A 16,090-nucleotide genomic window follows, 5' to 3' on the forward strand; every position below is an offset into this window, starting at 1 on the left:
GAGAGAGGAGAATAAGAGAGAAAGAAAAAAAAGATGAGAGAAGTAAAGGAGAAGAGAGAAGAAGAGGAGAGAAGAAACGAGAAGAGAGAAGAGAAGATAGAAAAATAAGAAAAAAGAGAAGAGAGAGAGAGAATAAGAAGAGAAGAAAAGAAAAGAGAAGAGAAAGAAGAGAAGGGGAAGAGAGAAGAGTGAGAAGGAGAAGAGAAAGAGAAGAGAGGAGAAGAGAAGAGAAAGAGAAGAAGAGAAAGAGAAGAAGAGAAGAAGAGAAAGAGAAGAAGAGAAAGAGAAGAAGAGAAGAAGAGAAAGAGAAGAGAGAGAGGAGAAGAGAGAGAGGAGAAGAGAGAAGAGAGAAGAGAGAGGAGAAGAGAAGAGGAAGAGAAAGAGAAGAGAAGAGAAGGAGAAGAGAGAAGAAGAGGAGAAGAGAAAGAGAAGAGAAGAGAAGGAGAAGAGAGAGAGGAGAAGAGAGAGGAGAAGAGAGAGAAGAGAGAGAAGAGAGGAGAAGAGAGAAGAAGAGGAGAAGAGAAGAGAAGAGAAGGAGAAGAGAAAGAGGAGAAGAAGAGAGAAGAAGAGGAGAAGAGAAAGAGAAGAAAAGAGAAGAGAGAGAAGAGAAGAGAAGGAGAAGAGAGAGAAGAGAGGAGAAGAGAGAGAAGAAGAGGAGAAGAGAAAGAGAGAGAGGAGAAGAGAGAAAAGAGAGAAGAGAGGAGAAGAGAAGAGAGAGAAGAAGAGTAGAAGAGAAGAGAAAGAGGAGAAGAAGAGAGAAGAGGAGAAGAGAAAGAGAAGAGAAGAAAGGAGAAGAGAAGAGAAAGAGGAGAAGAAGAGAAAGAGAAGAGAAGAAAAGAAAAGAGAAGAGAGAGAAGAGAAGAGAAGGAGAAGAGAGAGAAGAGAGAAGAGAGAGAAGAAGAGGAGAAGAGAAAGAGAAGAGAGAGAGGAGAAGAGAAGAGAGAGAAGAAGAGGAGAAGAGAAGAGAAAGGGGAGAAGAAGAGAGAAGAGGAGAAGAGAAAGAGAAGAGAAGAAAGGAGAAGAGAAGAGAAAGAGGAGAAGAAGAGAAAGAGAAGAGAAGAAAAGAAAAGAGAAGAGAGAGAAGAGAAGAGGAGAATAGAGACGTTTAACCACTTTTATTTTTCTATCATGTTATTAAATGATCATCACATTTTCATAATTGTAACAATACTTAACAACGAGTAATAAATAACAATTTAAATACAATATTAATTCCTTCACATTTCAACAATACCACTGAAACACTAATTTTTCATCATCATTCAAAAAAATAAAATTTGCATTTATACACCACTTTCTTTTAAAAGTAAGCATATCATTGTTCATTTTATAAAATTCATACTCTATTTTAACCCTAGATTCCACCAAAGCTTTAAACAATTCTACTATATTAATTCTTTTATCTTCATTTTCGATTTTATAAGCTTTCCAAATAGTTAGCTTCGCTTGACCAATTAGAAAATTGGAGAAGGTGCAGGACTCACTCTGAGACTTAATATATTTAAACCCAAAAATGAATACTGTTTTTGAAAAGTTCCAACCAAAGCCTTCAAATATATTTTCTAAGAGATTCAGAAGAGGTATGATTCTGTAACATTCGAAAAAGATATGAAACACAGTATCTAATACATTACAAAATTTACACACTGAAGATGTACTAAAGTTGCACTTGAACAAAAATGTTTTTGTTGCTAATGCACAGTGCAGGATACGCCACTGTAGATCTCCTGATCGTTTGGGCAATGGACTTTTATAAAACACATGCCATGAAGGTGATTGAACATCAGGGACAGATAGATAGCTCCTCCATTTTGTATCCGTCTTATTTTTAAAATGTTCACAGAATCTTGCCTTCACACAAGCTATATACAAAAGTCGCTTACTGCTTTCTGAAAATGACATATGTTGAAGTTCTTGTAAGGAAAAGAGTTGTCTCATATCTCCATTATCCTGCCAATTTTGTGGCGTAACAAATAACTCGGGAAAAAAACTTTGATTTAAACCAATAACAAAAAAATCTTCAAGAAACTTGTTAAATAATACCGGAAACGATGATTTTAACTTGCTTAGAACATTCTTCACTATCCTTTCTGACTTCCTGCCCATTTGTTTAGTTATTGCTTGTGCACAAAACCACGTATTATGTTCTGTGTCAACTAGATCTGCCACTTTCAAAACACCAGATGAAATAAAAGTGTTGATTTCAATACTTGGCAAGTTAGACGGATGACATAGCCATGAATTATGAAAAAGTGGTTCCTCAAGACCAAAATGATCCTCTCTTTCCATCTTAAATATACTCCATGCTCTTAATACAGACTGATAAAATCCATTAATACCCAAACTTTTGGTTACATTGTTAGAAATCAGGAATAAATGTCTATCAAGTCCCATTTTACTAACAGCTCGTAATACTGCTAAACCACACATAATCCATGGTTGTGGATCAGTGTTATACAGCAGTTTTTGAGCCGATTGTAATCTCATGGCTTTCCATTTAGAGGTTAGATCAATGAGACCTTGACCGCCCTCAAACACAGGTAAGCTTAGTATGCCTGGATGAAGCCAATGATGTCCTCCCCAGAAAAAGTTCACAAAGTGTTTCTGGAGTAGCTGTAGAAGTCCAGCTGGAGGGTCTAGAACAGTCAGTCGATGCCACAACATTGAAGCGGCTAAATTGTTTATCACTAAGACTCTGCCTCTATATGATAGCTGTGGCTGAATCCAACTCCATCTCTTCAATCGTCCCAAAATCTTTTCAACCACTCCATCCCAGTTTCTTGTCATATATTGTTGAGTGCCAAAGAAGATTCCGAGGATCTTCAACCCCTCTGTGTTCCAGTGGCACTGCTGCGGAAGATGAGGTGGGACTTCTTCCTGCCACTGACCACAAAGTAATGCTTCTGTTTTGTTCCAGTTTACCTTTGCTGAAGATGCTTTCTGAAACCAGTCCAGACACTTGTTCAATTGAAAAATATCTTCTTGAGATCTTATTATGACCGTAACATCATCAGCGTAGGCAATAAGCCTTACTGTAGTGGTTTCGGATATATTGGGATTGAGAACTGAGATACCTTGTAGCTTTTCTCTTAGAACTCTTAATAAAGGTTCGATGGATATTGCATATAAGAGTCCCGAGAGGCTGCATCCTTGTCTTACACCTCTACGCACAGGAAAAGTTCTTGTTAATGTCCCGTTTATCTTCAGCATACTAAACACATCTGTGTAAAGTAGCTTGATCCATGAGATGAACTGTTCTCCAAATCCAAAGGATGACAAGGCATTAAAAAGGTATTCGTGGTCGACTCTGTCGAATGCCTTTTCCTGGTCGAGTGATAGCAGGCCCACGTCAAGTCCATAAATCTCTGTGAAATGCAATAAATCTCGTACAAGAAAAAGGTTATCAAAAATAGAACGTGTTGGAATACAATAAGACTGGTCCTTATAAATGATTGAAGCCATAACATTTTTCAAGCGGTTTGTTAATGCCTTTGAAAGTATCTTATAATCTATCCCTAAAAGGGAGATAGGGCGCCAGTTCTTTACAAGTCCTAGATCTCCTTTCTTCGGCAATAGCGTAATTACTGCTCTTCTGCAGCTGAGAGCAAGAATTCTTGATTTCTCACATTCAAGAAACACAGCATGTAGATCTGGTCCAATCAATGACCACAAAGCCTTGTAGAACTCGGAGGTCAGTCCGTCCAGTCCCGGAGACCGTCCCGCAGACTGCTGTTTAGCAGCCTCACTCAGCTCTTCGAGTGAAAGTGGCTTTTCTAGTTGTGTCTTCTCATTTTCGTTCAGCTTTGGAGTTCCAGTAAGAAAAAAGTCTGTTGCTTCAGAATCACAAGGTTCAGCACTATACAGTTCTTCATAAAAACACAAAACTTGTGAAGTAATTTCTCTCTTATCCGTTGTCTCTCTTCCATCAGACAATTTAAGATGATTAATTGACTTCCTTTCTCGAACCTTTTTCTCCAGAGAAAAAAAGAAAGATGTTGAAGAGTCCATGCTGTTAAGCTGAGTGAATCTTTTTTGTACTATTGTCCCTTGATCTCTTTCTTCGTGCAAGTTTTTCAGGAGGAAATTATATTGTTCAAGCAAATCCACACTTGTTCCACCGCTTTCACTTATGGAACTATTCAATCTCATAATTTCTTGTTCCAGCAGTTCGATTTTCTTCTGAATTTCTTTTGTATTATTTCTTACATACTGCTGGCAAAAATACTGAATGTGGATTTTACCAATGTCCCACCACTGACTTAGGGATTTAAACTCTGTCTTTCTCTCTCTCCAAGCTCTCCAAAAGAAAGCGAATACATGTACAAACGTACGATCTCGCAACAAAAGGTTATTAAAATGCCAAAAAGATTTAAAAGTAGTACTCGATGTTGTAATTGTAACAGAGACATAGAAATGGTCAGAAATTGGTGTAGGAACAATTTTACTATCAAAAATTGCTCCTCTCCGACATTTCTGAACATATATTCTGTCTAGTCTAGCACCCGATATCTTATTGGAGTTCACTTTTAACCATGTGTACTGCCTAATTTTGGGGAAAGATTCTCTCCACACATCTACAAGAGAATAAAAAGTAATTACTTTCTTAAGAGCATCGGCGGAGTTAGGATGCGGTTCGTCATGATTCCGATCGACTGCATGATCAAGTGTACAATTAAAATCTCCAGCCACAATAATCAAGTTATCACGAGGAATACTAATCATAGCATCCTGTAATTTCTTAAAGAATAAAACTCGTTCGTACCCAACATTAGGAGCATATACATTAATAAAAGAAAAAGACAAACCTTGCAAAATAATATCTACCCGCTGCATTCTCCCAGGAATAATTTCTATCATATTGGAAGCATTACCCTGAACGCCTTCCGATATGAGAACAGCAACTCCAGCACTTACACTGGAACCATGGCTGAGAAAAGCCTGTCCTTTCCATTCGCTCAGCCATTCTGCCTGGTTAGATGCATCTGTGTGTGTCTCTTGCAAAAATATCACACTTGACTTTTTAAAAGCCAAAAATTTGAAAAGTGCACTTCTCTTTTCTTTATTACGACACCCATTTACGTTTAAAGATCCAGTATTTATGGATGTCATAATATCTTAATGCAGCAGGTGATATCTACACAAGGCTGTCTCCTTCCAAACTCTTAGCGGCTACTCTTTTCCATATCTTGATGAATCATCTTCTTTACTTTGGTCATTATTTTTTTAAGATGATACCGTTTTTGTCTACTAAACTCCTCAACTGTTGTATTTATCATCACCTCTCTACAAGACACTAAAAATCTTCTCAAATTTGGAAAAAACATATCAAATTGTGGATTCCGTACACCTTTAGTTTCGTCAAGGAAGGCACTAATCTCTTTTGTAGAATAAACTTTTGTTTCACAGCCACTCAATTCTGATGTGCCTGTTTGAGAATTAATGTCTCCCATTTCGAAAAAACTCCCTTCACTCTCACATTCATCATCTGACTCACTATCAGACCTGGCGACACTAGAGCCGGCTGTAAACGACTGACTACAGTTTGCATTTACTTCATCTGATTTATCATCATTTTTGTCATTAGTTTCTACATACTCCATCACTACATCTTCCTCTCTGTCTTTAGACTGAGAAGGTAGACCTATTTGTTGTGCTTCTGTACTTTCATTTTCTTTTTCCACAGCTTTAGCACATGCAGCGCCATCTACTGGCTGGTCATCTCCAGTGTTTACATTATTTATCTCTACAGTTCTCTCAACAGCTTCAACTCTTACTTCTTGAACGGCAGTTTTACTCTCTTGAACAGCTGCATTATTTTCTTGAACGGGAGTTTTATTCTCTTTAACAACTGCATTGTTTTCTTGAATGGTATTTTTTTCCCCTTGAACGGCTGTATTATTTTCTAGTAGGCCTACCGCAGTTTTATTCCCCTGAACGGTCGCATTCTTTCCTTGAACGGCCGCATTATTCTCCTGAACATTGTTTTTGGGAGTTGTTTGTGAACCTGCCGAAATGTTTACGCTCTCTTGTTTGGGACATGTCTGTTTCTGATGTCCATGTTCACCACACGAAAAACACTGCATATAATCTGAAGTGATAAAGATTGTATAATCTTTACCCTCTACTGCTATTTTTAGCACCAGATTAAGCGGCTCATTTTGCGCATTTGGAATCATGTACGTGAAACGTCGGAAAGACATGACATGTTTAAAGTTCGGATTTTTAAGACCCAAAGGAATCATCTTGATCGGAGCAGTTAATGTTCCGTACCTTTCAAGAATTTCTTTCAAAGTTGCTTCTTTTATGAACGGTGGTACATTTGAAAGTACAACTTTCTTGGAAGGATTTGATAAAGGCAGTACCGGTAAAAAAGTATCATTCACAACAAGTCCTTTCACTAACAGTTCATCAACCATTGAAACTTCTCTAAGAAAAATAACGAGTGCTCTGTTCATTCTTGAGGCAGATTTAATGTTTAAACCACCGACCTGTTCGCTGATCGCTATCAGTACGTCCTCAATTGACATAGAATCGTCCGGTGTACACTTGCAACCATGGTCGAGGGTCAACCGTGAGAAATCGCTTCCCAGCTCCATACCCGCGCGCGATTTTGCGCTGACCGTAGTCAGCGCTCCGAAGTTAAACAGACAATTTTACAAGGCAGTTTATAATATTAAGAAGAAAAGAAAAAACAGAGAACGCCGCAGAACAACAACGTGCTCTGATCCAAACACTCTCGCCGCTACCCACAATCCTCAGAGAGAGAGAGAGAGAGAGAGAGAGAGAGAGAGAGAGAGAGAAGAAGAGAGAAGTGAAGAAGAGAAAGAATAAGAGAGGAGAAGAGAGAAGAAGAGGAGAATAGAGAGAAGAGAGAGAAGAAGAGAGGAGAATAGAGAGAAGAGAGAGAAGAGAGGAGAAGAGAGAGAAGAAGAGAGAGAAGAAGAGAGAAGTGAAGAAGAGAAAGAATAAGAGAGGAGAAGAGAGAAGAAGAGGAGAATAGAGAGAAGAGAGAGAAGAAGAGAGGAGAATAGAGAGAAGAGAGAGAAGAAGAGAGGAGAATAGAGAGAAGAGAGAGAAGAAGAGAGAGGAGAAGAGAGGAGAAGAAGAGAGAAGAGAGAAGAAGAGAGAGGAGAAGAGAGAGAAGAAGAGAGAAGAGAGGAGAAGAGAGAGAAGAAGAGAGGAGAAGAGAGAGAAGAAGAGAGGAGAAGAGAGAGAAGAGAGGAGAAGAGAGAGAAGAGAAAGAAGAGAAGAAGAGAAGAGAGAATAGGGAGAAGAGAGAGAAGAGAAGAGAGAATAGGGAGAAGAGAGAGAAGAGAGGAGAAGAGAAAGAAGAGAAGGGGAAGAGAGAAGAGAGAGAAGAAGAGCAGCTGCTGTTATGTAATAATGTATTGTAAATGATTCACACTTATAAGCGCATTATTATTCTCCTGAAGTCCAGTGGAGACTGAGACGCCGGCGCTAGAACACAATATTCTGTTTCTCAATATTTACTGATTTAGTCTCAGATACAGGACATGATCATTCACTTTACAAGCAGCTGCTGTTCGTTACCATGGCAACCACAGGTGTTGTTCGCTACCATGGCAACCGCAGGTGTTGTTCGTTACCATGGCAACCACAGGTGTTGTTCACTACCATGGCAACCGCTTGAGCTTATAATAATTATACATTATTTAAAGTTATTCTATATTGGTCAAAATATTGATATACTGAAGGAAGTCATTTGTCCCTCGATGCAAGCCAATGTCAACTGTGTGTGTGTGTGTGTGTGTGTGCGTGCGTGCGTGTGTGTGTGTGTGTGTGTGTGTGTGTGTGTGTGTGTGTGTGTGTGTTTTTTTTCTAGTGTGGATCACGGAGGAGAGTTCATGATGACATCAAGACTACACAGATGTAAGTCCAGAAACACAGTTGTAGTGTGTGTTGTTGTAAATGTTGCTGTTGTAATGTGTGTTCTTGTGTTCAGATGCCGTTGATCTCACACTGGATCCAAACACAGCACACACTCGTCTCGCTCTGTCTGAGGAGAACAGAAAGGTGACGCGTGTGTCAGAGAGTCAGTCGTATCCTGATCATCCAGAGAGATTTGAGTGTCGTCATCAGGTTCTGTGTGGAGAGAGTCTGACTGGACGCTGTTACTGGGAGTGTGAATGGACTGGAGATGTTGATATCTCAGTGTCGTATAAAGGAATCCAGAAGAAAGGAGGGAGGAATGACAGTGTGTTTGGATGTAATGAGAAGTCCTGGAGTCTGATCTGCTCTGATCACACACTCTCTGTCTGGCACAATAGTAACCGCACTGCTGTTTCTGCTGGTCCAGGATCCTGTAAGAGAGCAGGAGTGTTTGTGGACGTGTCGGCCGGCACTCTGTCCTTCTACAGCGTCTCTGACACACACACACTCACACACTTACACACATTCACACACACATTCACTGAACCCCTCTGTGCTGGATTTACAGTTTATAATGTTAACTCTTCAGTGTCTCTGTGTCACATTAAACAACACACACACACTGACTGACACACACACACACACACTGACTGACACACACACACACACTGACAAACACAGACTAACACGTGCAATAAAAACACCAAGTGTTGTCATTAAACCACATGTTGTCATTAAACAACACACACACACACACACACACACACACACACACACACACACACACTCACACACTAAACTGACATTTTTCCAGTTGTTTGACTGATTGTGTGTGTTACTGCATTATCACCGTTATTGATAACTTTATTACACACACACACACACACACTTTATTTGTGCACAATGTGTTATTAAATCCTTCAGATGATCTGATTAAAACACTGCTGATCTCGAAGGATTATTATAATCAATAATGAGAGATGAATAACACATGATGTGTATAATCATAGAGATAACTGTAGATGAACATGAATCTTCTGTCACCTCCAGTATTTCACTGTTAATTCACATGTTTTATTACAGTTTAATCATGTTATTGTAGTTTATGGTCAATAATCGCTTGTTCTGTGTCCGTCTGAACATGTTTCTTCAGTTGTTGATCTTTGACTGTTATTTTCATTCATGATAAACGTTTGTCGCCCTGAGTTTCACTGTTTTTACACGTTTGCTTCTTAATGTCCAGTTTTGACTGAGTCACTTTATGAATCTTGTTCTTACTATAGGCTTCGGGTTAATGTACAGTTATTACTATAGTAAATACATGCAGCAATGTATAAAGTTACCACAAAAAAAAAACATGAATCAAGTTTTTAGAAATGTTCGCCGTATTAATGTTTGTTTCATATGGTTTAAAAAAAAAAAAGTTTTAATTATTTTCTACAAAATTTAAGAACTGACGTAAAAATAAATATTTAAATTTAAATATAGGGTTAGGGTTCAATCCCATAGACTTTGCATTGCTTCCAACTTTGACCACTAGTAGCTCAGAGCGAGGATTTCGCAGAAGCGTGTGGGTCTCCACATCTGAAGAGGCTGACAGGCTCTGTAAGAACATACCTCACAATGGGGTAAAAGTTTCACCCCTGGGGGGCAGGAGCGGCCCAAAGTTGCCCCATAGACACACTATGGTGTCGGACAGCCCATGAAACGCATGTGTTTCTCCTACTATGGTAAATTGCATAGGGATTTTGTATTGAACATAACTCTGGATCACGACCAATCAGTCTCTCAGGATCATTGTGAAGCTATCAAGCCACGCCCTAGCAACCATTTAGAGCACCATAGCAACAAGTTCCATTTACTTCCATTGAAAGAGATCAAAGGGATATCTCAGGACTGAATTGTCATAGAAACATGAGTGTGGTCTCGTCTGACTCTGGGCATCAAACAGCCAATCGCGAATCAGCTCAACACTTCCTAGCCCCTCACTAGCAACCATTGTCGAGCACCTTGGCAACCAAAATCCATAGAGGGATATCTTCCATTCTGAATGTCACGAGTCGTGGGAGTTGGTTTATATCATTCATACTGACAAAGAAGCCTTTGGAGTTTCATCATTGGCCGCTGCTAAGCCACTCCCTAGCAACCAAATAGAGTACCCTAGCAACCGTTTTGCAAGAAATATGCATCAGAACATCGTATAGAGATGGTGGTTGGCTCTTTTGACTCATGTTAGCAAACAGCACTTCCAACATGCTACACATGCTACCTGTGAATAGCTACATGCTAACTGCAATTAGCTTAGGGTTAAACATGATAAAAAAACAACTTAAAATCTGCTAACATCATATTAGCAACATGCTAATAATACTATAATTGCTAATAACATGCTAGCATCATGCTAATAATGTTAGCATCTTGTTAAAAAACATATTAGCAACATGCTAAGCATGCATGTTTTTTTTGTGAGTTTGTGTTTTTTGTAACTGGTTTTACCAAAACCTGTAAATTGTTACAAAGAAAGCCAGAAACAAAGATGATCAGGTGATATAGTTTTCAATTGCAAAAAGTAGAGTAATGCACTTCTCTCATCACTGTCCAAAAGTTGTTCCCATCTTCTTCTTGACCTGTGCTTTGACATCTGGGCCCGTATCCCTAAAGAATGTTTGTGCAAAAAGTGGCTCCTAGCGGCCAAATTCTAAGTAAATTCTCAGAGTCATGGCGTTTTCTTAGAATTTCCCCTAAAAGTGACACGAAAATCCCAGTTAATATAAAAGCTATTCCTCAAGATTCCTAGCGCTTAAAAGGGCTCCTAAGGCGAGATCGGCTAAGAGCAGGGAAGAGGACTTTTAGTGGCTTAGGAGTTCCCCTTAGCAGCTGCACAAAATGGCCAACAGAGGAGGCAGGAGAGATGTCCTGCAAACACTGGATGACAGGGAATTATTCATAAATAGACCAGCCAGCAATCACAGACATTGATAAAAGCTGAGCCGTGTTACCCTCGTTAAGACCACACTGAGTTGTAACGTTGCAATTTCTACTTCATTAAGGACAGCCCCTTGAGATAGGCCATCTTGTTTTCAATGGGGTCCATATGGGAGTGAAAGTACAAAATATGCCAGCTTATTAATATGAGCAAATAAGACACAAATCATTATTTGAACAGGGTGTAATGAGCTTAAATTTTCACATATTTTAGATTCTAATGTTAGGCTATAACCCCTACAGCTTACTATTCATTTTCCAGATATTTTCTTGAATGTGACATATTATTTACAATTACAGTCTGGATAAGATTAGAGTGTATAATTATGTTTATTGATTTGAGGGTACATCCTTTGCTCATTATCACCAAAAGTTCATTTTCATCAAACTTGTAGGATCAACCAATCACAGCTTTTGAAATGATGACTCATACCTAGCAACGGGGTCAACCACACCTCCTCACTAAGATAGGATTTTCCATCCATTCCTTGCTGAGAGTTAAAACACTAAAAATGTTATGGAATCACTTCTAAGCTAAAACTCCTGGCAAGGAATTTTTAGGTTAAGTAGGAGCTCTCTGAGAGGATTCTCAGAATCTTTAGGGATATGGGCCCTGGCCCGCATTTTCCTTTAAGGACGGCCTTGTGTTCATCCACTAACTGGGCTAACAGTAAACACTGTTCCTCTGTCCAGTTAGGCTTTCTCATCCTTCTTGTTTTTTATTCCATGTTTGCTATTAAAACCAACATTCAAACCATCACTGAAATAGACAGCAATCCGTGTAACTGGAAAGAGTGGACTTTTTTTTTTTTCATTCCAAGCCAATCAAATGCCTTAAAGGAAATTAACAGTATGGTAAAAAAAGAGGATTTATATACATATAATATGTGTGTGTGTGTGTGTGTGTGTGTGTGTGTGTGTGTGTGTGTGTGTGTGTGTGCGCGTGTGTGTGTGTAGACCCTATACTTAAAATCGCTCTTTTTTCCCCTTCTTGGACAACCAACCAATCACAGTCTTCAAAAGATTGTGTCAACGGGGTCAGCCCCGCCTCCTCACTAAGATGAAAGTTGTTGTATTTTCCTTGCTCAGAGTTGCTCTCAGATCAGTCCCGAATCGCTCTTAAGCTAAGACTCATACGTAGAAGTTTTTAAGCTAAATTAGGAGTTTTCTGAGAGGATTCGTATAATCTTTAAAAATTCGGGCCCTGAGATTCAGGCCTTGTGTGATCCAGCTGTGTTATCCAGGGGCCGTATTCACAAAGAATTTTATCTTACCACTAGGAGTACTCCTAAATCGCACTAAAAGATTTTAGCTAGGAGTGTTCTCTTAAAAGTTATTCACAACGCCTTTCAGACCTACTCTTAGTAAGGAAAAATGACAACTCCTAAACTAAGAGAATGGCTGCGTTCGAAACCGCATACTTCCCTACTATATAGTAGGGGAAAAGAGTAGGCGAGCGAAAAAGTATGTACGAATCATAAAAGAGTAGGCGAGAATTACCTGGGTGACGTACTAATTATCGCGAGATTCGGACTTAAAGGACAAGTTCGGTATTTTACACTTAAAGCCCTGTTTACAGATCGTATCTGATGAAATAGAACGGTTAAGATTAAAATTTGGACACATGCTCCTGTCCCGAGAATTTTAGTTTTATTTAGCGTTTGTGGACCTATTTTGCCAAACGCGTCACACCCAGATTCTTCCGTTGAGAGCTTGAATAATAGACACCAGTTGGTGGCGATAATGCACCTTTGCCGATTGCAAGCAAACCGCTGGCATTTCATTTAATACACAGAAGAAGAAGCGGCGGAGGAATAACGTACCTCACACAGCACATTCAATACAATCAATGGAGTTGGACAAACACTACGATAAAACCTGTTGGAATGCATCTTTTTCAGCGTTTTTTTTTTGGGCCCGTATCAGTGAACACCCCTGACCACTCGGTGAGTTTCACGTCTTTGTAAACGAAAGTTTAATGTGTTTTAGGAAGGAATCTGCCAGTGCACATAGACAACCATTGTGTGGGGGTGGGGGGGAAGCGAAATAAACCCAAAATTCTCGGGACTGGAACATGTGTCCAAATTTTAAACTTAACCGTTCTATTTCATCAGATACGATCTGTAAATAGGGCTTTAAGTGTAAAATACCGAACTTGTCCTTTAAGTGCGTTCGAATATGCCTACTTTCCTACTATATAGTAGGCGAAAACAGTACGTGAAGGAAGCAGTACGTTCCAAACATCAGTATTCATAAAAGAGTAGGCGGTACTTACTGTAAGACTGTAAGAGTAAGACTTACTGCTTCCAGCCAGATTTTTGAGTGCTCAACCGATGGGTACTCTTCTATCCCAGGAGGCCACGCGAGAGGATACGTCATTATCAAACATCACGGAGATCAGCGACGCGCGGGGTTTCAAATGTGAGTAAACACGGTTCCTTGTGTTAAAATTGCATGTGTTAAACTACTATAGAGTAAACGTTTTAACTGTTGAAGGTGTAAAGGAGTTAGACAGTATAGTATAGTTGTGATTTGGCTGTAAAAACACGTTTTATTATGTATAGCTCTTGCTGACAGGGGAGCTCCAGTAAGGACACGTAAGTTACGTCTCTAAAGGTGATTTACATAAACATCTTAAAGACGCTTATTTTAAACGTCTATTTACATCTGACAGGAAAATCTTTTATAAGTATTGCAGTGTTGCACAACATGAAATATACATCTGAGTGATATGTGTGCTATTATGTAGAACAAATCTATAAATTAACTAAACATAAGTTATCTATTTTATTTGTCCATTAGTACTGTTGATAAATTGAGGAACATGTATGTTGGATAAAAAGTTAAAACAACCTCAACATGTAAATGTAGTGCTGAGCTCATAAATCACAGAGGTTATGTGAATCTTGTCTGGATGTTGCAGGGACAGATGAACAGATGTGTGTTTATCCGGTGGAGAGAGGCTCATGAAGCTGATGCTGTCATCGAAGGCTTTGAGTGAGTATACTACAGAAATTAATAACAACAACTATTTAAATATTAAGTTGTAGTTTATTTTAATTATTGTAATTTCAAACAGAACTATTAAAGCACTTTTCTGATTCTTGATTTCTGTGCATTTGCTGCTCAGCTGTTGTGGTGGAGCAGGACCTGCCAGGAAAGATGATGGCGGCATTTGTGAAAAAAAGCGTTCTTGTCTTCTAAATAATACTGAAATCAAATGACATTGTGCTGTTAAAACTACTGCTTTTGTGTTATGTTTGTGCATTTTTGTAGGATCTGAAATGTCAGCAGACTGGTGTGAGCACTGAGGATGAGGAGCACAGAGCTGAAGATCGTGCCATGGACGAGACCCTCCATCTCTCCACCGGCCCTTATGAGACCCTCCATCTCTCCACCGGCCCTTATTGCCTCAGATCGTGAAGCGCAACACATCACGCAACAACCTCCGGCACGGCTCACCTCTGGCGGTCCGCTGGTTCATCAGAATAAAGCCGCAGAATGGGAACCGCTGTGTTGAGATGGCAGTAGATGTGGTTCAGCGCCTGTAGTCTACATGATTGTAGTTTGAATAAAGCTTTGTTTCATGTGTTGACTTGTATATGCATTTGTTTATTGTGTGATGGTGACTTTCATTCATTCATTTACTCATTTATTAATATTTATCATTGTTGTCAGTAAATCAAATATAATTATTTAATTAATTAATGCTTTAATTAATTGTTTGAATGAAAATGTATTCATGAGGTATATATATATATATATATATATATATATCATATATATTATGTTTGCATTCATAATATGAGATTGTATACACAGGAAAAAGGTTGAATATCTTAATATATATTTTCTTAAATAAGTAATTATAATACATTTAAAAAAATGCATTTTTTGATATTTATAGGCCTGAGGGATGAAACTATAGAAAAAGAGGAAAACAGCAGTAAGCCACTTTTGCTTGTGGATGAAAATGTTTGGAAATAAAATTAAACAACATATTAGATAGAGATAGAAATGAACTACATATTCAAAAGATGACAATTTGGGGATTTCGTTATAAAAAATAAATAATATCGTTAAGGATAAAACGGTGGGTCACATAAGTAGGGTTAAATATAAGAACTTAAATCAACCCTAAATGTATTCACAAAATAAATGGGCAGCAGTTTCTTTAAAAAGACCACAAAATGAGCAGTTTAATCAATATCAAGCTATTTACAGATAGATGAATTAAACGTGTCGTTCAAATCTTTTAAGTTGTTGCACTTGTGATAACGCGGCGTAGGTCACATGATAACGTCAACATGGCAGATGTCCGGTTCGCATTCATACTTAACGAGATTTGGCTATAAAGTACCTACTCTTTTAGCGCTCGTTAAGTAAGTACTTATTGAAATTAAGTACCTACTCATTGAGTATGCGGTTTCGAACGCAGCCTGAGTCTCCGTTGCTATGGATGACGTCAATTCTCATGCACGAGCTTCCTCGCAATGATCACGGTGATTGGTTGTTAGATGACAGGGCCATCATGCGACGTCACAGACGCACCAAATCATGGAATTACGACATCTAAATATGTCTGTGTCCTACACAAAATAATAATAATAATGTCATCGAAATGCATAATGACAAAGTTGTGAATTCAATTAAATTAAATCAAGGTAGCTATACCCTAATGAAAAATTGACATCCTATTAGCCTAAATAGACTACTTAAAGCAAGGAAATATTGCTCCTATTGAAGTAATGTAATAGTTGAATGACGGTAGATTATGAACTCGCTAAAACGGAAAAGAAAGCCCAACTGGACGCAGGATCAGTTACTGCTGCAGTTGCTAAAAAAAAAAAAAAACATAATAAAAGGGAAATTCGGCACTGGGATACATACAACATCGAGAATTGTGAAGTTTGCACTTTGCATCGAATACAATGATGGAGTGGGTTTTCTTTCTATTCACACATGTCCTCATCCTGACGTGGTGCAATTATTTTAATATGTGTCCCGTCTAGCAGCGACCACTTCGGGCACACCGGCAATATCCATAAAGCTGGCTTTGTTTCTTTGGAGTTGGCGAATGTCCAAAGGAAATCTTATGAACTGTCGAATGGGGTCTAGAGTGCATTATGGTTTGGTGGATATACCGATGGCTGGGATCGCTAGATCGTCGGCATTAATTGCATTTTCCCCGTTGCCAGGTAGCGAAGTGTTATCA

General features: G+C 38.8%; 1 protein-coding gene across 1 annotated transcript in view; it reads left to right on the forward strand.

Annotated features, from left to right (window-relative positions):
• LOC307010370 (uncharacterized protein) overlaps positions 1-8,685 on the forward strand; it is a gene marked incomplete at its 5' end in the record, with an annotated part of 64,253 nt that extends 55,568 nt beyond the window's left edge. Inside the window, 2 exons of the mRNA XM_079634985.1 lie at positions 7,844-7,890; positions 7,964-8,685. Coding sequence (XP_079491111.1) covers positions 7,844-7,890; positions 7,964-8,520 — 604 coding nt within the window. The 3' untranslated portion in view covers positions 8,521-8,685. The remainder of the gene's footprint in view (positions 1-7,843; positions 7,891-7,963) is intronic.
• Positions 8,686-16,090: the final 7,405 nt, after the last annotated feature.

The sequence above is a fragment of the Phoxinus phoxinus genome (assembly GCF_949152265.1).
Source record: "Phoxinus phoxinus genome assembly, chromosome: 1".
In the NCBI taxonomy this organism is placed as follows: domain Eukaryota; kingdom Metazoa; phylum Chordata; class Actinopteri; order Cypriniformes; family Leuciscidae; genus Phoxinus; species Phoxinus phoxinus.